The following is a 20476-nucleotide window of genomic DNA, read 5'->3' as shown; positions in this document are numbered from 1 at the left end:
ATTATATTATATTATATTATGTTATATTATATTATATTATATTAAAATAAGACCGGGTTTTATATTAACTTTGCTCCAAAAGACGCATTAGAGCTGATGGTCCGGCTAGGTCTTATTTTCGGGGAAACACAGTATATTGAGTATTACAATTTTAATACAGTTTTTTCCTTTCTTAAACTGTGTATACATTTTTTTGGCACCCTTTGTATTTATGTATCAAATATTACATTAAAACTTTAATAAGGTAAGAAACAAATAGCTTTGGCAATGAGTGTTAAAAGGATTACAATATATCATATTGTGAAATTTTTTTGAGGGAGGAGGCAAATACACTGGGGGACCAGATATTTACATTTTTTTTATTGTTTTAGTTTTACAATGCTATTCGAGTATAATGAAAACTATGTTTGCTTCAGTCCAGGTGGGGAGAAAGGACATAAGCACATACAAATACAAATATTCTAAGGGAATTTATTCTTATTACTTTGCAGACACTTTCTGAAATAAGTAGTTGAAACAAGCACTGTTAGAACAAGGAGAGGGAGACTTACCAATAATATTATGTTAAAGAACAGTGCAAGTAGAAGAGTGGGAACAGAAGTGAGGATACAGAAGTAATTTGAAGAGAAAGTGAAAATGGAGGATGTCTCCTTTTCAAACTGCTTAATAATTTAAAAAAGTTAGTTTCTCTATTCTACAGGGAGACTTCATGACTATTCTTCCCAAACCCACTCTGCTTTTGTTTGCTGCCTGTATTAGACTAAAATATAGGCCCAAGGACAAACTTTGTTAAGCATTTAAGAAAGCTGCTGAGGTTTCACATCCAGTCTAAGAATACACTAGTACCTACCCCTTCAGGGGTGTTAATGGTGTTGCTATTCAATATTTCCTTTTGAAACTATTTTCACCAGGATTTCAGGGTTATTTAACTCCTTCTCTATCCCACTGATCATACCAGAATCCAATCATGACAGTAGACCAAAACAAACAACACCTCCTCCAAAAACGAACAAAAACTTCCACGCCCAAACAAAATGACATTTCTTAGTCATTCTCTCAACTGAGGACTTAATTTATAATCTGCACAAATTGAAGGAGAGGGACAGGAAAGAACAAAGTATCACCTCCCTATGGAGTGTTCCCAGAGCTCCCAGGTAAAATCCCCACTCCTCCTTTGTGTACCTGCTGTGTACCAACACACTTTTATCACAATATTCATTTAATTACACGCCAGTCTTTCTGACTTGGCAGCAGACTCCTGGAGGGCAGAGATCTTCTCTCACTCATCTTAGTTTCTCCATAGCTGTGCACTGGATCTCATATATTTCAGGGGCTTAGTAAATGTTGAATGAATGAATGAATGAGTGAATACACAACGAACAAAAGCATTAATCTAAGATTTTTTGAAGACCTACTTTTGAAAAAGCATTTTAAAAGCACATGTTTATTTCAAAAGCTGTTTAAATAAAACACTGTCCCTAGACTATGCCTGGTACACAGACCCAATAACTGTCTTCTTGAATGAATACCTAATATTTAGATATCACAAGTAATTTCAATTTCTTGTGGCCTGCAATCTGGGGCCCTTTTAACTCTGGAAATAAATGAAGCCATAGAATAAACCATGGCACATAGCTCTCAGTATAAATTATTTAAAACTTTTAAAAGATAATTAAGCAAAAGGTAAAATTCAAAATTCATGTTTTTTTCAAAGAAAAACATGCACCGCACCGAACCCCTACGTTCCACCCGGCCGCTAGGCGTCCTACTTCAGGGGGTAGGCTCCGCAGGTCGGTCGGGGAGGAGCCTGCGGCGCTGATTGGCTGGAACGCCCCGGTGTGGGATTCCCCGGCCCTGGTGCCGCCCTGTCGCCACTGACTGGTCGCCCCGCCCCTGCCGTTCTCCCTCAGCTTGTGAGGCCGCGCGCTGGCGGGTCCCGCGCTGCCCGGCGGGAGGGGCGGAGCCCGCGTCCCTCCTCCTCACCGGTCCGCATCCTTAAAACACGAGTCCGGACGCCCCGCCTGTTGGAGCGGGGGCCGGGATAAGGCCAGCGAACAGCCAGGGCAGGCCAGGCCTGACCGAGGAGGGCCTGAGGCCACGGAGCAGCCGCGGCTGATACGCCAGTGTCTCGGCCTCGACCGAGAGGTTGCGGGACCTGCGAGGGGAGGGGTCCCGGGCGCCATTGCTGACCGTCAGGGCGCCGCCGGGTCCCTGTTCACCCTCGTCTGCTCTCCCCTGGCTGGGAGGAGCAGTAGCTGGGGGCCGTAGCCAGCCCCTGGCCGGGACCCGTGAATCTGGTGCCTGGTCTGCCGGCCGCACAGGGCCGCCGGGCCGAGACCATGTTTGACAAGACGCGGCTGCCGTACGTGGCCCTCGATGTACTCTGCCTGTTACTGGGTACGTTGTGTCGCCGGCCCGAGGGGCGTGCGCGCGCGAACCCGGGGTGGTCTGCACCCGTGGGTGCGGGCGTGTGTCCTCTGGGAGGGTACTCACGCCCGGCCGCGGACTGGCGTGGGGGGTGTGTGTGCCTCACGCGCGAGACGCGGGGGGCGGCTTCCGCAGCCCGGGGACCCCGCTTTGCAGCCTGCACCCTGGCTCCCGCGTGGCTGCTGCTGTCTGTTCGTTGCCGGTCCGTTGCCCACCGGTGCGCTGAACCTCTTCTGCTTGGACGCTGTTCACGCCTCTGCGCTCAGTCCCTTGCTCCTGTCCTCTGTTTCCCGTGCCACTCTCAGCAAAGCAGGGTGGGCTCCTCCCCTCTCTTTAGGGAAGCCTGGTCGCTGGCTCATCAGGTTCAGTAGCGAAACCGGAGGTTTGATTCACGCGGGGGTTCTCAGTAACAGGCGCCAGTGCCTGGTTTATCTTACTTGTGGGAAGCAGTTTAATTTTTCGTCTATAAAAGGCTAGAACGTTCCTAATTAGAAGGTGTTACCAGGTTGTAAATTGTCAGGTTGCAAGTGGGTGTGAGGATGCCAAGTTTCTGTCTATAGGTCTGTAGAAGCTTGCTCTGTGTGTGTGTGTGTGTGTGTGTGTGTGTATGTGTATGTGTATGTGTGTGCCCGCTCCAGACCTGCTGTTATCTTCTCTGCATAGACCTTGCCCTGGTGTAGCTTTCCATCTCCTGTGACAACGCACCAGGAGCACTAGACATTCTTTGGCTGCAGCAAATTTGGCGTTGTCTTCTTCCTGATTGACGAGTTCAGTTCTGGGGCTTCTGGTTGCCAGTTACTCCTTTTCTTTTCACGGGAGAGAATTGAAGTCATCTGGATAAGGGATAGGCGTTGGAAGGAGTAGCGTTCACCTTTTTAAATGGGTATTGTGTAAGGCAGTATGTTGTGAACTATTTATACGTTATGGAAAAAAAAACCCCACACACAAGAAGGCCTGCTCGAAGTTTGGTTAGTCCTACTCATGTTTAAGTATCGAAGTAATGGTACTAGCAAGTTCTCATGGTTGGAGATCTGTGACTTTCCCAGCATCCTAGATGCAGGTCTGCATGATGGCTTTTCAGTGATAGGAAATTCCCCTGGTTTTAATCCAGTATTCCATTCATACGCCTCACACCTGACTACTTAGGTGCTTGGAGTCTTGCTGAATACTTATAAATTCTGTTACCTGTTATTTTTGAGGAAAAATCCCTTTTTGTTATTTATGAAACATTTTTATGTTTACTAAGACACTTCCTGTATTGCTCCACAGTGAATTTTAGGAATTAAATTTAGGAAAAGGAAAAGCAATTTTAGAATACTATTTTTATAGAAACACAATCGTTTCACATTTCAGGACATAATAATTACATTAAAATATATTCAAATGTATTTATTTGCAGCAAAAAGTTTACCATTGGTAAACATGTGAAGTTTTAAAATATATTTTAACTTGTACTCAGTGTCGGTGGAACTTTGTTAAACTTCATTTATATTTTCATGAAGGGAGAGGAAAATGTTCAATCAGAAGTAATTTGGATAATTCTGATATATCAAATATTATCCTGTCATTGCCATAATACTGTCAGAATTATGTATCAATTTCCTTCTTTCCTACCTTATGGGAGTTACTAATTTATAAATCAAACATCATGTTTTTTCTTTGAGCCAAGCACTGTACTGCTTGATGAATGAAAATAATGCTCTGAGGTAGCTGAAGCTAATGTTATTAAACACAAGGACACATAGTAGCTCTACATTTTGTTTGTTTTTTAAATTTATGTAAAATGGAGGAACACTATATGCAGTAGTTTTAGAAATTATAGGTTCTTGTAGTCTATATTTTCAACATGATGCAAACGTCACATATGTGATTGACCTATGGAAGTAACAGTAATCTATAGCTGCATTGACCTGACAGTTGCAGGATGGCTCTCAAAAAGATAAAATTGTGCTTACGATTTTAAATGTCTTTGACGGTTTTGGAAAAAGCTTGTTTTGGGGATTTATGCATTAAGTATGTTTTAGGAAAAGATTTCCAATCTATTTGAAACACATTTTATCTGTTTTTGTATTACTAGAGTTACTTTTAAAGTAATTCAGTGTATTGTCAAGATAAGCCCAGAATTCCCTTTTCCTAAATAGAAAATGAAGTACTGACTTATTTTAATCTGGTATATAGGATGACACTAATTTTAACAATATCAACTCTTTATTACAAGCAACAATGAAGGAGAAGAGTGGTGCAAGAGATAAAACACTTTCTTGCTGAGTTTTGGAAAGACAATATATTTTTATAGCAAAGTCACCTTTCTAGTGGAGCCTAAAGTTCATTTTAAGTTTGTGTTTTATTCAACTTACTGGCAGCAGGAGATTGGCAGCCTAAAGTCATGTAACTTGAAGAGGGTTATGAACTTGGCATTAACTTTTTTCTTTTTCTATAGAGAACCTACAGGTAACAGTTGATTGTACCAACACAAAGATGACTAAGCACTTCATAAGTACAGGGTTATGTGAAAATGATTCATAATTATAATGTGAATGTGTTCCAGGTTCTGGTAATGACCACCCCACATCATACAGTGTATCCATTTTAATAGGACAATGTTATGTGATTGTGTTACATGGCTACTTTATAATTTTACAAAGGGTGATGCCGGTTGAAGTGATCATTAAACATGCCCTGTGTGTGTGTGTGTGTGTGTGTGTGTGTGTGTGTGCATGTGCATGTACGTGTGTGTACACGTACGTGCGCCCATGCAAGCACTTCTATCCCTAAGTCAACATTATCTTATTATGAATTCCTTTACGTGATATACCCAAATTATTAGTTCTTCCAGTAGATTTGGGAAATTCTTGGAAAAAGAGTGAGAATTTTGAGAGATGATGTGTATTTGATTCCTTTCTGAAATGGAGCATAGTCTTGCTATTTTTCTCTGGCTGTTTTGACGATGAGCTCTATGATTGTAGGAAAGGCCATAAACATCATCTGAGCACACAAGAAAAGCTGCCCTACAGAGAATGATAGCGGGCTGGTATGAAAGGAACTATATGTTTTGTCCAATGTGTGAAACCATGTCCTCAATAAAACTTAAAATTTAATTAGGGTTTAACTGTTGAGGGTCATTCCAGATTGTTTCCCCCATGGCTTTAGGCTGCCAGTTAATAGACACTGAGTCCACTGATTGATTCAGTGCACATTGAGTAAAGGCTAACTCTGTGCCAGGACCATGTTAGGTGCTAGGGATACCAAGATGAATAAGACAGTGCCTGCCCTAAGGGAGTTCAGGGTCTAATGAGGGAGAAACCAATAAACAAGAGGTTCCAGTGCATCATGATAAGTATAATAATGGAGGTTTGGTATAGGTGCCCTTTGAGTATAGAGAAGGGAGTTGTCTTAGATATGAATCATTATAGATAAATGGGTTGTCTGTTCACTCTTAGAGATGCAGAAATGACAAAAGTTACCTGAATTACTTTCAGAATCTCTTTTTCCCTTTCCCAAATTGATACGGGGTACTAGAAATTCAAGTAAGTCCTATGTTTATGACTTCTGCAGGCAGTCCCACGACATCCAGAAGATTGAGATGGAACTGGCAAACCTTTTTATGTGTCTGTGTTTTGCTGGGTGGCTTTAAGAATACCTTTCTGTGTTTCGTATTCCTCTTTTGCCCCACCAGGTCTTTTCTCCACCTTACTCTGTGCTCTGGGACTGTATCAACTGAGCTCTTGCTTTCTTGGTTTCTGGTTGGCTTTGGCCAATGGGACATCAACAGGAGGCCTGAAAGAGCCAGATCCCTCCTGTAGAATTTGTGTTGCTAGAGCTGTGCTGTGTTTTGTGAGTAGGTCACAGCTTCTATTCAGTGGCCCTCTCTCTGCCAGCCAGTTACAGTTACAGATCTTTCTGGGTTCTTGGTAACTCTTTACTTGTCCCCTTTAGGCGTAGAGGTGCTAATGGCTCCCTGATATTACTATTCAGTGGCCCTCTCTCTGCCAGCCAGTTACAGTTACAGATCTTTCTGGGTTCTTGGTAACTCTTTACTTGTCCCCTTTAGGCGTAGAGGTGCTAATGGCTCCCTGATATTACTAGCCTGGGAGTATTTCACCTCCCTTGCTGCTTTCCCTAAACTCTGCCTATACTTTTGAAGATGGTTCTTTCACTAAATTTTCTTGAATACCTTATTTGAGTGTCCTGCTTTTTTGCCTGGTCACTACTGATAATATCAGATCTGAGGTAGCTTCTGTTTCTGCACCTGACGCCAATTACAACTGCCCATAATAGCAGGTGCAAACAGGAGCTCATGGCCCCAACATTGGCTTTCTTGGAACGAAAGGGGTCATGGTTTCCTCAGCATGCTCCAAATGTGGTATCATCATTATGCTAAATCAAAGACAATAGATTTAGAGTAAAATCTGACAGCAAAAAACTTGGACAGCCAATACGAGGTGGTTGTGGACTATCTGTTACTTACTCTTCCGCAGTGTTTATCACCATAATGCTGACATCATTCTGCCCTTAAGTATTGTTCCTAAGGAGTGGTCCCTTTCCTAACCCTCAATCTGCACTCCTTTCTCCTGGGGAAAAAACCCAAGTATTTAGTGAAAAAAATCCCAGGTATTCATGCTTGCTAAATAGTCTCCAACATTTTGTACCTTCCCTTTTCTCCTAACATTTGTTTATTCACTCATCATTGAGTACATATTTGTTTAATATCTGGTAAGTGCTGGGCATTGTGTTAAGTAATGAAGATAAAAATCAGTAAATAAGTACAGATGGTCCCCTACTTAGAGGAACGGTTCGACTTAACGATTTTGTTTTTTGTCTTTTCACTGGTGTGACAGCTATACAATTTCAGTAGAAACCATACTTTGCATTTTGAATTTTGATGGTTTACCAGGCTAGTGATGTGTGGCTGATACTCTCTCGTGAAGCTGGGCCATGGCAGCCTAGTGATCACGAGGGTGAACAGTGGCTACTCCGCAGTGTGCTGTGTTGCCAGCGGTTTTTGGATATTGTGTTTCATGTTTTTGCGTCCCATCACATCTACAAAACACCCATCTGTGTCTTCTGATCTGGTGAGAAGAAGGAGAAGAAGGCAAAATTCAAGATAATTGGTCAGCGCTAGGCTAATTTAAGTGTTCTGAGCACATTGAAGGTAGGCTAGGCGAAACTATGATTTTCGGTAAGTTATGTGTATTAAATGCGTTTTTGACTTAAGACATTTTCAACTTGCAATGGGTTTTTGGGGACTTAACCCCCATTGTAAGCGGAGGAGTATCTGTAACTAGATAAACAAATAGCACATAATACTCATCCTGATGACTTGCCGTTCAACTTCTATTAAATTCTAATAAGCAAACTTCTTTTGCTTCTGATGAAGGTTGACTGGGTTTGTTTCTGTTTTATATAACTTTTCTCTTCTAGCCACAGAAAAAGGGAAGGAGTCTTAAAAAATGAACAAAAATTTGTCCATCTGGCATATTATTGGGTCAGACTGGAGTCCTATGGCAGGGCTTTTTTTCTACCTTTAAATGGCCAATTTGGAACAAAAACAGAGACCTGGAGGAAATTGCTACTGTTTTGCTGTCTGTAGTTGATTTTATACAGTTGAGTTTTAACTTAAATTTACTTTGCTTGTAATAGAGATGGAAATGTTCAGAGAACATTCCCCTCTATAGATTTTATGAAATGTAAATTCTTCCTATATGTTCTCTTTGAATTACATCCTTTTGGAAACTCATGGATGTGGTATGAATCTTAATTAATTTCTTTATTTAGTCATTTTTGACTGAGCTCTACCAAAATTTCCTGTGTATTAGTCAGCTTAGGGAATTATTCTGATTCTTTTGGATAAAGAATTCAAGTTTAAATTATAACTGTTGGGGTGGCTGGGTGGCTCAGTTGGTTAGAGCGCGAGCTCTGAACAATGGGGTTACCGGTTCGATTCCCACATGGGCCAGTGAGCTGCGCCCTCCACAACTAGATTGAAGACAATGAGCTGCCGCTGAGTTTACGGAAGGGCGGCTGAATGGCTTAGTTGGTTAGAGCATGAGCTCCCAATAACAAGTTTGCTGGTTCAATTTCCGCATGGGATGGTGGGCTGCGCCCCCTGCAACTAAAGATTGAAAATGGTGACTGACTTGGAGCTGAGCCGCGCCGCGCCCTCCACAACTAGACTGAAGGACAATTTGGAGCTGATGGGCTCTGAAAAAACACACTGTCCTCCAATATTCCCCAATAAAATTTATTTTTTAAAAAAATCGTTACTGTTTATCATACTGGAAAAGACAGAGCTGCAGAAAATCACTAAACTCCAAGATTTTAAGTGAACCAGTTAGCATGTAGTTTTAGATTTATGGAAAGGAATTTGGAATGTTAATTGTCTCCTTCCTCCAAATTTAGATGACTTAATCAGCATTTGGGTTAGAAATAATACAGTCCTGATAATAAGCTAGTTAGGGATTATATAGACATTGTCTTGTCTCTCTTATTTTATTTTCAAAAAAGCATTCATCATTCAGATATTATGAACAGGTAGTTATTCTGTCTCTTCTTCTCTAGTTATCTGATTTTTCATTTTCACTCCTCCCCCTCCTCCCCCACCTCCTGTTTTCCTCCTTTCCTTCTTCCCTTCAACCTTCTTGCTATCTAGGTTTTTTTTTAGCTCAGATGGCTCAGAGCTGTTTTTTAATTTAACTGAAACTAGTCTAACATTAGGGATGACTTATTCTTTGTAAACTGTAAATTTTTCTTTAAAACATTAGAGAGACAGTGTAGTTTAGTGATGGACCCTGGATCTAAACTGCCTAGATCACATTCCAACCCCTTGTGTGACCTTGGGCAAGTTTCTTCTTTGTACTCATCTGTATAATGACGTAAGTACCTACCTCATAGAGTTGTTGTGAGGCATAAATGAATCAATATGTGAAGGGCTTAGAGCAGTGTCTTGCACTTAGTATTCATGATATATGTTTGTCAAAATTAATCCTCTATAATCCTACCAACTATAACAATAATTATTTTGGTCAATAACATCAACTATTGTTGTACTAGAGGACAAAAACACAAACTTTAAAACAGTATCCATGAATACTCATGGAATGTCTTTGAAGTTTACAGAGGCTCTTGAAATAGTAATGTTTTATCAATCATGTATAAAGACCACATATATGATACCAAGTAGTGGTAATCCCAGCTATGGTGTAAATTGACCTGTGGTAGAGCGTAATTAAACAAATGGAAGAACTGTTGAGACAGTGGTAATTCCTGAATTTCAACTTAAGAAAATGGAGTTAACTACACTCTAGTCACTGTCACTGTTTTTATTGCCCAAGCCTTGGAAATTGTCATTCCCATGTAAAAAGTAGGCTTAATATTCCTAAAAATTTTGAATGACCTTAATTGTACAGCCTCATTTGTACAAATTTTGTTATTTTAATTCATCTCTGCAATTAAGCAAGCAGCAAAGAATAAAACTATTGTGTAAGACTTCTCCATACCCTCTCCCTTTTACCCTTATTTTTTTCAGTCAGGTATTTATTTTGATGTATGCTAACCTAAATTTTTTTTTTTTTAATGTTGTGTGAGCACAAAAACATGTTAAGTTTTTAAAATATTTGACTCTGCTTCATCTTTCATTTGTTTATTTATTGAGTACCTATTATGTCCTTAGTACCATGCTTGGAACTATAGATACCACTGTGAAAAAGGTAACAGGTCTCTGTACTAATATATAAGACAATTACAGATGTTTGTAAATGTCATGAAAGAATGAAAACAAAGTTAGAAGAGAGTGAGACCTTACAGGGAAGAAACCTCATGGAAGGCTTCTCTGAGGAGGGATATTGAATTGAGATTTAAGGATGAAAATAAGTTGGCCAGAAGGAGCTGAAAGAAGATGATTTAAGGTACAGGGAAGAACAGGTGTTGATGGCCCACGGGGCAAAGGGCATTTTGTCGCAGAAAAGAGGCCAGCGTGGCTGGAATCCGGTGTGCATCAATGCTGTTCTTAACAATGAATTTTGTAACTCATTTCTAAATGTCGGTGAGTAATAATACTAACTGACATTGATTTAGTGTTCACTAGGCCCTGTGCAGACTGTGAGGTCTCTAATCAGCTTGCTCAGGAGGGTAGCTTGGTCATATCCATTCTGTAGATGATGGAACTGAAGTCTAGAATAGTTGGGAAACTCTCCCAATGGAACGCAGGTAAGAAGTGGTATGGTCAGGAAGTGGGAAATGCATTTTTGAGGATTATAACTTTTGAATGCAGATTGGTCTAGATTTGGGAAAGATGGTAGTAAATGAAGAGGGTGAGGAAGGAGGGATTGGGGGAATTAATTGGCTATAAAAGCAATGATTATTTTAGGTGTTCTAAATGTTTTATGACTTTCATTCTATGTGATGTGGCTTCAGAGTCAGTTTCTGCTTGCTGTATTTTGAGCATGTGTCTGCTCTCTAAAGGAGACACTTTAATTTCTTAAAACTCAAACTCCTAATAACTACTCAGAGTTGGCCAGAAGGGTATACCATACCATACTGGAAGATGTAACTAATTTGTTCTTTTCAGACTTTTTCTTCAAATAGCATTGTTGTAGGCATTCCTACACTGGAAAGGAAGACCTTTGTTCTTCACTGTATTTCATGTGAATCATGTATATAGAGTTCAGAGTCATCTTTAGTAACTTATTCCAGCAGATGTAGTTAACTAAACCTCGTGGTTTGGTTCTCCGTTGTCACTGTTTGGAAATGTTTCCTGAGTCTTTTTCAGGGTGGGGTTCCCAGGAAAATGACATATAGGAAATGTGTAGCGGATGAGCTCTTGAGTTAATTGGCAGCTTGTTGAGCCAGGTTCTGCCTTGCCTTTTGGTTCATTTACGTCAGCAGTAAGAGAGGTGGATTGGCTGCCTAGGTGTTTGAGAGGTAACTGAGAAGAGAAGAAAACCATTATTGATTGAATGCCTAAATGAGCGTTTGGTAAATGTCTTCCATAAACTCATGCAATCATCACAAAACTCTGTGAGGTAAGTAGCCTCATTTTATGTTCTAGCATTGGATATGCAAAAATTGGTGGAAAAATAAAACCCATGCATATCAAATAGCTTCTTGCTTGCCGTGGAAGACAGAATCATAAGAAACAATGAGAACACTGTATGGCAAGTTGAGTGCCTGATATGTTGTAGCACTGAGCTTGCTAAGAGTGGGTGAGGTAGGGTCTCCATCCTCAGAGGTACCCAGTCTTGCAAGGGGAGGTAGGCAGGTATTTTAATGAAATCTATCTATATTTCAAAACAATTTCTCCTGAGACCATTGCTTTTACTTTCCAGCAGAGATAATGTAAACATTTGGGAACATTACTTTTGTCTAGTGCGAAATTCTGGAAATAAATCCTTAGATAGTTCAGAATACATCTATATTACTGGGTGAAAACACTGTAATGAGGGTGCTTAAAAAGTGGGTAGCGAACTGCGGGCATTCATGTATTTCTCACATGAATGAATGATTAGGCAATATACTTGAGTGAGCCACTCTTCTGGGGTATGAGTTCTAGCTCCATCTATTGCTTCTCACTGTATGACATTGATGGGGTAGGTTGCTTTAACGCTGTCTGAGTTTCCTCATCTAATGAGGAAAAAGATCATGCTAATGTCTGAGACAGTGTATGTGAAGTGTGTAGCATAGGCCTAGCTGGTGCTGTTATTATCATTATTAAGCTAATAAACCAATTGGGCACTACTGACCCAGTCTCTTATTTAAATTTGATATCATATCCTGGTTACTTTTCTTTTGGAACATTATTTAATGTAATTCTGTCTTTCATTTAAACAGCATTGAAATTGGAACCTGGTTCGTATTTCAGTTTTTAGTGCCCAGATCACTATAAGAAATGTTTTGATTACTCTAACCCATTTCTTTCTGGAATCAGATACCACAGTCAGATCTTCAGATATGACTTGTAGGTGAGCAATGTTCCCACAGCTCTCAGGCAGGGTGCCCAAATGAACATTCATGATTAGAGAGAGAACAACAAACTGAAAATAGGAACAGACAAAGAAGTGTGGGGTGGGGTTGGCATGGTTGGCATAGTCATAACTTCTCCTAGTACTCAGCTCTTAAAACTGATGGTTTTATTTCTTAAATATAATAAACTGGTCAAGAGCTAACTTGCAGTACAGGTTGAAGGAGCTAAACCTAACCAGTTCTCATCATAACTTCTTTTGATCAATAAGAGTTTGTCATTTCTTCTTTCCATAGAATTTAGGAAATAGATGTATAGAGGGATTACACCTATCTGCAACGTTTTGTGATAGTTCTAGTTTTAGGTACCGTTTCCCCGAAAATAAGACCCAGGCTTATATTAAACTTTGCTCCAAAAGACGCATTAGGGCTTATGTTCAGGGGATGTCATCTTGAAAAATCATGCTAGGGCTCATTTTCAGGTTAGGTCTTATTTTCGGGGAAACATGGTAACCGTCTTCTTCATAGAGGCAGTTCGTTAAATATATGACTAAATTTAATTAAAATGTATACTTTTATAATATATATATCATGCTAATAGTGTCTTCCTCATAGTAACGTGAAATTGGATGAGCTAATGTATGAGACAGTGTCTTGAGAGGTGTTTGAGAGGTAACTGAGAAGAGAAGAAAACCATTATTTATTGAATGCCTAAATGAGCGTTTGGTAAATGTCTTCCATAAACTCATGCAATCATCACAAAACTCTGAGGTAGTAGCCTCGTTTTATGCTCTAGCACTGGATATGGAAAAATTGGTGGAAAAATAAAACCCATGCATATCAAATAGCTTCTTGCTTGCCGTGGAAGACAGAATCATAAGAAACTATATTTTTAAAACTATTTTTCAAAAACACTTTTTCAAATGACATCCGATTTGATTTGGTAAATCAAGTTATGCAGTGTAGCAGAAACAAGTGATGTTTGTTATCTTTTACTTTTTTTCAAACAGCATGGGTGAAAGAAAGGAATTTTAAATGTGCTCCTTTCCAAATATTGTCTCTGTGTAACCCAATGGTTCAATTAGAGAAAAAGTTTCTTAAATTGTGATGTTATCAAAACTTGTTAGGCAGGTTATGGGTAATACTCAACTTTATAGCTAGTGTTGGATATCTACATTAATACGAACTTCCACAATATGAGTGAGAATCTAAGTGCTGCCATTGAATGTAGTCTAATTACTAACCAAATATAATAACAAATAAGTAAGTTATCTTTTATGAAAATAAGTTTTTGCATAAACCTTCCCCCTTGCTTAGGCTTTGATGCTGTGAATGATTTTTCGGTGAACGTCAATGTGCTTGTGTAACTTTATTTAAAGGGTTCAAAATGTGGTCTAGTAGTGAAAGCAGTTGGCTTGGAAGGCAAATTCTGGTCTTGCTTCTACTCTCTCTGATCACATGGGCAAGATCACATTGGGTGCTTCATTTAGTCATATGGAAATTATAATGAGAATGGCATCCGCCTTGCGTATCTCTTAGGATCATAGTGGTAAGCAAACCTCGCTTATTAAGGAGGGTCAGTGGCTGCAGAATGTATTTCAGCAATTGACATCAGTGGACTCAGGGTAGGAAGACAAAGCGCACGTGTTATACAAGGGGTATTTTGAGGAACTGCAGGAGACTTACAGGACCTTAATTGTAAATCTGCCTGGCTGAGAATGGGGTGAGTGTTGTCAGTAGAAACTAGGAAAAAGCTGAAGACTAATTGAAGTATTTAGGAAGTAATGATACAGGAAAAATGGGCCCTGATGCAAAGTAACGTAGGCCCCTGCTTGAGTTTCTTTTTTTTTTGCCATGCATAGGTACACAGCTTTATCCGTGACCAAGTGGCTCATGAAATCTTGCAACTAGTTCCAACGCAAAATATAATTTGGTCAAACTCACTGAAATTCCAGCAAAGGGAGATTTTCATTTTTAAAAAAGATAAAGGTTAATGTTCATCTATCATTTAACTAAATAAAAAAAAAAAGAAAGAAAAGTGAAAAAGAAAGAAAGAAACCACAATTCTAACCCTGTATGTTGAATATCAGGAGACTGTCAAAGTCTGTCAGATTCTTTTGGCAAGTATCTTACACACCAGGGGAATCTCTTCTAACATTGCAATCTGCTTGTGCTATATTCTGTTCCAGTGACCTGCAGAATAATACATAGGAGAGAGATGTTTTTTGAAGTAGAGTAATTACATTATCTACTTCAGTACTAGTCTTGCAGTTCATTAGCCAAGTAATGATTGGAATCGTGAGTGAGACTTCATCTTACTGTGGAGCTGTAGCTGGCAGAATAATTTATCACTATGTAGGGTGTTGGAATATAGGTATTATTGAACAGTTAAGGAATTTTATCTACCCTATAGCCATGGAAACACAATTAGAACTATATGTACCAGAATTAAAATACCATGGCCAAAGTTGTAGAAAAGTCTTGACAAAGTTGGGTCTTCTTTAAGAGCCATATTTTTTGTTGGCTAATAATTTAAAACAAACGTTTAAAAGCATTGAGCTATTCAGTAGCTCAATGATGGAAATTCAGTAGACTGAAATGTTAACTCAGGTGAGCCTCTATACCCAAAGACCTTGATGAATTTCTTCTGATAAAAAAGAGAGGCTAAGAGGAGAGTGAGGAAAAGGAAGCTACAAAACAGAAAGAAGCAAATATTGTGTCAGTTTTTGGTCTGGTTTTGCCTTCCAAGAGGAACTCAGGAGAGGAGGATGTTCCTTTGAGAGGAAGTAGGATGGCAGGATTAATCATGAGGATGTGCTTCACGAGGCCTGAGGTCGCTGCCCCGTAAACAGATTGTGGTGGAGAGTCTGATTTCCAGTGGGCCACATCTACAGGGCACACTTCTAATGATTTACATTTCCTGAAGTAAGTCATTTGTCCTTCAGGTTGGACAATTAATGAATTCAACCTCTTCTATTTAGGATTTACTAGGGCAAAAGGGCAGATCGCTGGAAAAACTTTGTGATAGTTATCCTTATTTCACGTCCTCAGACTCTTCGTGAATAAGAATGAAACGTTGAGATTGGGAGACAGCTTGACTTAGTCGAATATTTTGTAAGTTACAATTGTAAAAGCAGAGGTGTTTGAAAATTTGAACTGTCAGATATATCAAATAGAATTGTGGCACAAATATAGTATTTAGGGGCTAGACGTAGACATGTTGTAGTGAGTTATCTGAATATATTCAGGAGAAGGTATTTATGTAATAGATAAAGACATTAATATTTTCTATTAAAAGGGTGTGAATGAGTACTTTTTGAGTGGGCTAACATCATATCTATGCAAATCATAATTACCCAAATAAGAGGGAAACAGAATGGCGGGTGAATCTTACTTTGCAATGTCAACAGAACTTTATTAAAATATTTTGTATTTTTTCAAGATATGAAATAAATTTATTTTTACTAATGTATAAAAGTTTTACAGAATTCTTTCGTATTCATGAGATGCATTAAGTTAAGAGTATGGACACTGGAAACATACTCGTACAGGTTTGAATTTGAATTCTAGTTCTTTAACCTACCATTAGGGTAGATAGCTAAGTTTACAAATTCAGTTTTTTTAATCTGAAAAGGCCTTGGTCTCCATCTATATATTCTCTTTAGCATATGGCCCAGTGTCCACTACATAATAGGCATTTGTTTATTCCACAAACACTAGTTCCTTACATATTGTGTGCCAGGCTTTGTTTAGTTAGCGAAGATGCAAATAAATACAAAAATGGAACAACAAGTGCTATGAAAGAGACATATAGGTATTATGAGATTTTATAATATAAAAAGGGTTCTGAATAAGGAGAATGGGTAGCTTTTTGAAGTGACGACTTTGGCATCAGGGTAGAGTAATACATTGGAGCTGGAAAAGAATGAATTTAGGGAGATCAGTTAGAAGGCTGTTGAAACGAGCCAGATGAGATAATGAATGGTAGTGAGACCAAAGAGGTGGTAGAGATGGATAAGAGTGGATGGATTTGAGAGGTATCTCGGAGTGAAATGGTCAGGTTTTGGTGACATATTGAATGTGGGGAGTCAAAGAGAGAGAATGTTAAGGATAGTTCTGAAAGTTCTGGTTTGTATAATTGGATAGATGTTGCTTATTGTCAATTACTGAGCTGGGGAGCAGTAGGAGAGAACCCAATTTGAAATAGAAAGGGGGATAGAGAAGAGATAGTGAGTTTGGTTTCGAACATGTTGTATTTAAGGCGCCTTTGAATTTTACAAGAGGAAGTATCAAGTTTTCATTTGGATAAATGGGTCTAGATCTCAGAGGAGTGGTCTGACTTTTGGGAGTCCTTGGCGTATTCATGGTAATTGAAGTCATGAGAATTGATAAAATCTCAGGAAGAAGTTATAAAGTGAGAAGGAAAAAAGGTTTAGGACTGAGCTTTGAAAAACACCAACATCTCAGATTGGTTGGAGGAAATGAAGAACACCTAGACTAGGAGGGAACATTTTAAAACCCAGGAGAGTATTTCTGGAAAGCCAAGTGGAAACAGTGACTCAAAGAGAGAATGGTAGCAATGTCTACGTTCTCTTGAAAAGTCAGGTAAAGATAATGTCTGGAAAGTGTTCATTGAATTTAGTTACACAAAAGTCATTCATGATAACCTCATGTAAAGCCTTTTCCAAATTGAAATGGGCTGAGAAGTGGGTATTTGGTGCAAAAATGGAAAGTATGGGTATTGGTAATTACTTTAAAAAGTTGAACTGAGAGGGAGAGTATTAGCTTAAGGGGGCCTGATGGAATTTCTTGAGAAGATTCCAAGCACAGGCCAGCTGGATCATTTCTGAGAATGGGAGGAAGATCTGTTAGGGGTATCAACTGAACCTCTGATGGGCTGGGATAATAGGTTGTCATGGTTTCCTGTGGTGTGCCGGATGGGGAAGAATGATCTGGCCAGATAAGTAGAATACCATTTTTAGATCAGTGGTATAAGAATAGTTGAACTCCGTTACAGAAAGAGCCCTCTTTGCTGAGAACAATGGATTACTTGATTCTGGTGTTTTCCCAAGTAACTGTTCCAAGTGTGATGTAGTCTAGGATTTGAAGCTGTAGATTTGGTTTCAAAATTCTCCTTTTCTCCATATTCTTGCTTCAAGTCACACATGCTAAACTCAATTTCTTCACTTGTATAATGGAGAGAATACTGCCTACTTCACAGACTTGTTAGAAATAAATGAGAATCTATGTAAATAAAGCATTTCGTAGTCACTCAGCGGACATAACATCTGCCTTTTTTTCTTGTTTTTCCATGGTGGCTGCTGTTTATTGTGTAGTTTTAGCATTCATCGTATGTTTGCCCTTAGCCTTAAAGGAATAATTTCTGGGAGTCCTTCCTTTTTCAACTTATCTTCTGTATAAAATAACTTTGAGTGATACAAACATACATTTTTGGGAAAATAGATATATGATTTGCTACTGCAATAATCATAGCCATTAAAAAAAGAAATTTACCAAACTTTTTTGGCTTGTGTGCCTTCAAAAAAAAGTGTGTATGTATTTTAAACAAAGCTTACTAATTTAGATATGCCACTTTGGTGACTTCCTGCCAGAGTAAGAGTTTTTATGTTTTTCTTCTGAGACACACCTTAGTATAACTTTATTTTAGTTTCTGGACCCTTGCCATTTGGCATAATTTCAGACTGACATGATTGATTTACATAAGAACTGTTAAGAATTTAAAATACACAATACATTTTTTATTGGGGGGAATGTAAACTGTTAAAAGCAGTTGAGGTCAGGTCTGGATTTTATTTAGTTGTTCATTTAAAAATTTTTATTTGTAGTTTTGATTCTTGAATTATTTCCTATATATATTTTGAGCACTGAGATAACTAATTTTATACCAGAATGGTAAAATCAAGGCAGTGTGATTTCTTTTTTACAAGTTCAGTTGCTAAAGCAGTCTCCTTAAAGGTTTTAAAATCTGCCCTCAACCACCATACACAACTTCTTAAGAGGTTTTTATGTATTTACTTTTCTAGAAGGTGACTGCCCTAGAAATTTCATAAGGGCATTAGAGTTTGCCAGTTTTATTCAAGAATCAATATAACGGCAAACACACACTTGTTACTCTTTGGAATATAGGCCTCACTGCTGAGTGGGAGAAGTTATCTCTTGCCCAGCTACTAATAAGGGAGACTTTGTTGGTTAAGGGAGCTTTGTGGATGGGATTGCTGAGACTGGAAGTCTCATTGTGGGAAGTCGCATTGAGAAAAGTAACTTAACCAGGTGTTCTCCCCTGAATACAGGATGCTTTGTTTTATGAGCTTAAGTAATACTGAGATAAAACCCTACAGGTCATAATTTCTTCCAACTAAAGACTAAATAAACTCTGTAGAAACTATACTTCAAAGAGGAACCTTCACCTTAATTGACCATCCTATATCATCTTCTGAAGTTTGTTGGCTATTGACAAGCCTTTAAAGAAAGATAACTAAAATACATGTAGTTAGTATTTGATGAAATGTTCCTCTGCATTTGTTTATGGATTTTCCAAGTTAAAAGTTACTTTTTTTCACTAGAGGAGCTTCTCATTTTTTGTTTCCTAATATAGTTTATAATATATTTTACTATTTTGACTTTGGAAATACATGGTATTTCATTGTATGAATTTCATTGTATGAATACTTAATCCCCACTTTTAGACATTTGAGTCTTGGATATGGAATACTATTAGTAAGATCTATGTTAGCTTTTCCTTTTAAAAATAATTATTTTGTGATTTCCAAATTTTCTAAAACTAACATGTAATAAATTGGTAAAATCTAAAAAGCCCAGAAAATAAAATAAAAATCTCACCATCACCAAGAGATGTCCCCTTTTAACATTTTGGTTATATATCTTTTTTTAATGTCTATGAACTAATACTTAAAACAACAAGCAAATCATGCTTTTAGAAAAAACAAATTGGAATATTGCTGCATATACTCTTTAATTTTTAACATAGACTTCTACAAAGTTAATTTTAATGGTTATGTGGTATTCTATTAATATTTGTATTTGGCATAATCCACTTTACTTTCATTTTTTAATATTTAGGTTATTTCCAGTTTTTTTGTGCTGTTATTCTGTACACAACATCCTCGTAGAAACTTTGGAAAACCTTCTTGGGCCATCCATTTCAGATTATCTCAATATGTTCTGGCCTTTTCTGCTTTCTTCGGTCACTCTCTCAATATGTCCTTCTTTAACAATAACACCAGATCAGGTGGACAAACTGTTCTTCAAACAATTTATTGACTATTATGCAATGAATATACTTGTCTCTGTGAATTCAGGGAACAAAGAGACACATAAACACATTTTATGTACTAGAGATAAAGTATTATAATATATGAATTAAATGTTGTGCTAGATTTATGTATATATCAGATCCATGGGGACTCAGAGGGCAGTGGTTGTGAAGGCAGTAGACAGGAGAAAGATCAGGGAACAGCATTTATTAAGCTCTTTCCATGTGCCAGGTGCTGTGTTAGGTACATTACTAAGCTCTTAGTTTACAGCAGTTCTGGGAGCTGCCTACATAGTATTTATTTGCATTCACCATAAGAGGAAACTGAGCTCAGATAGGTAAGTAATTTGCCCATTTACACTCAAGTAGTAACTGGAAGAATGCCAGAAGTAAAGCCAGTTAGGTGTATCTGACTCTAAAGCCCCACCTCTATCCAGGACCCCACCCTGCCACACCAAAGGAAAGATTCCAGGAGTAGCTGAGTAGAGTCTAGCATGGCAAGTAGGAATTAGCTAGGTGGGGGTGGGGTGGGGAGGTAGGGTCATTGTGTAGAGTGTGGCAAGAAGTTCGAAACAATTGAGGGGAGTAGAGAGGCGGCCTGAGGCTTAAGCCAACATTTAGTTCTTTTTTAATTTACAATGGTAAAATTCACGCTTTTGGGATACAATTCTATGAATTGAGACATGTAAACCACCACACAGCCAGGACACAGAACTGCTCTGTTACCCCCCAAAAGTCTCTCATTCTGCTCTCTTGTAGTCAACTCCTCCCACCATCCTCCACCTGTGACAACCACTGATC

At 38.6% G+C, this 20476-nt stretch overlaps 1 protein-coding gene across 2 annotated transcripts in view; it reads left to right on the top strand.

Moving 5' to 3' along the window:
• Positions 1–1903: 1903 nt before the first annotated feature.
• The window catches only part of PLPP1 (phospholipid phosphatase 1), a 77079-nt gene continuing 58506 nt past the window's right edge, over positions 1904–20476 (top strand). The window contains exon 1 of one of the 2 annotated variants that reach the window (XM_033110510.1): positions 1904–2397. In XM_033110510.1, the coding sequence (XP_032966401.1) occupies positions 2340–2397 (58 nt within the window). In that variant the 5' untranslated portion in view covers positions 1904–2339. The remainder of the gene's footprint in view (positions 2398–20476) is intronic. The other variant, XM_033110511.1, reaches the window with a different exon arrangement.

Source organism: Rhinolophus ferrumequinum, chromosome 7, assembly GCF_004115265.2.
Source record: "Rhinolophus ferrumequinum isolate MPI-CBG mRhiFer1 chromosome 7, mRhiFer1_v1.p, whole genome shotgun sequence".
Classification (NCBI taxonomy): Eukaryota; Metazoa; Chordata; class Mammalia; order Chiroptera; family Rhinolophidae; genus Rhinolophus; species Rhinolophus ferrumequinum.
The sequence above is the reverse complement of the archived record's forward strand: the minus strand, read 5'-3'. Positions and strand labels throughout refer to the sequence as shown.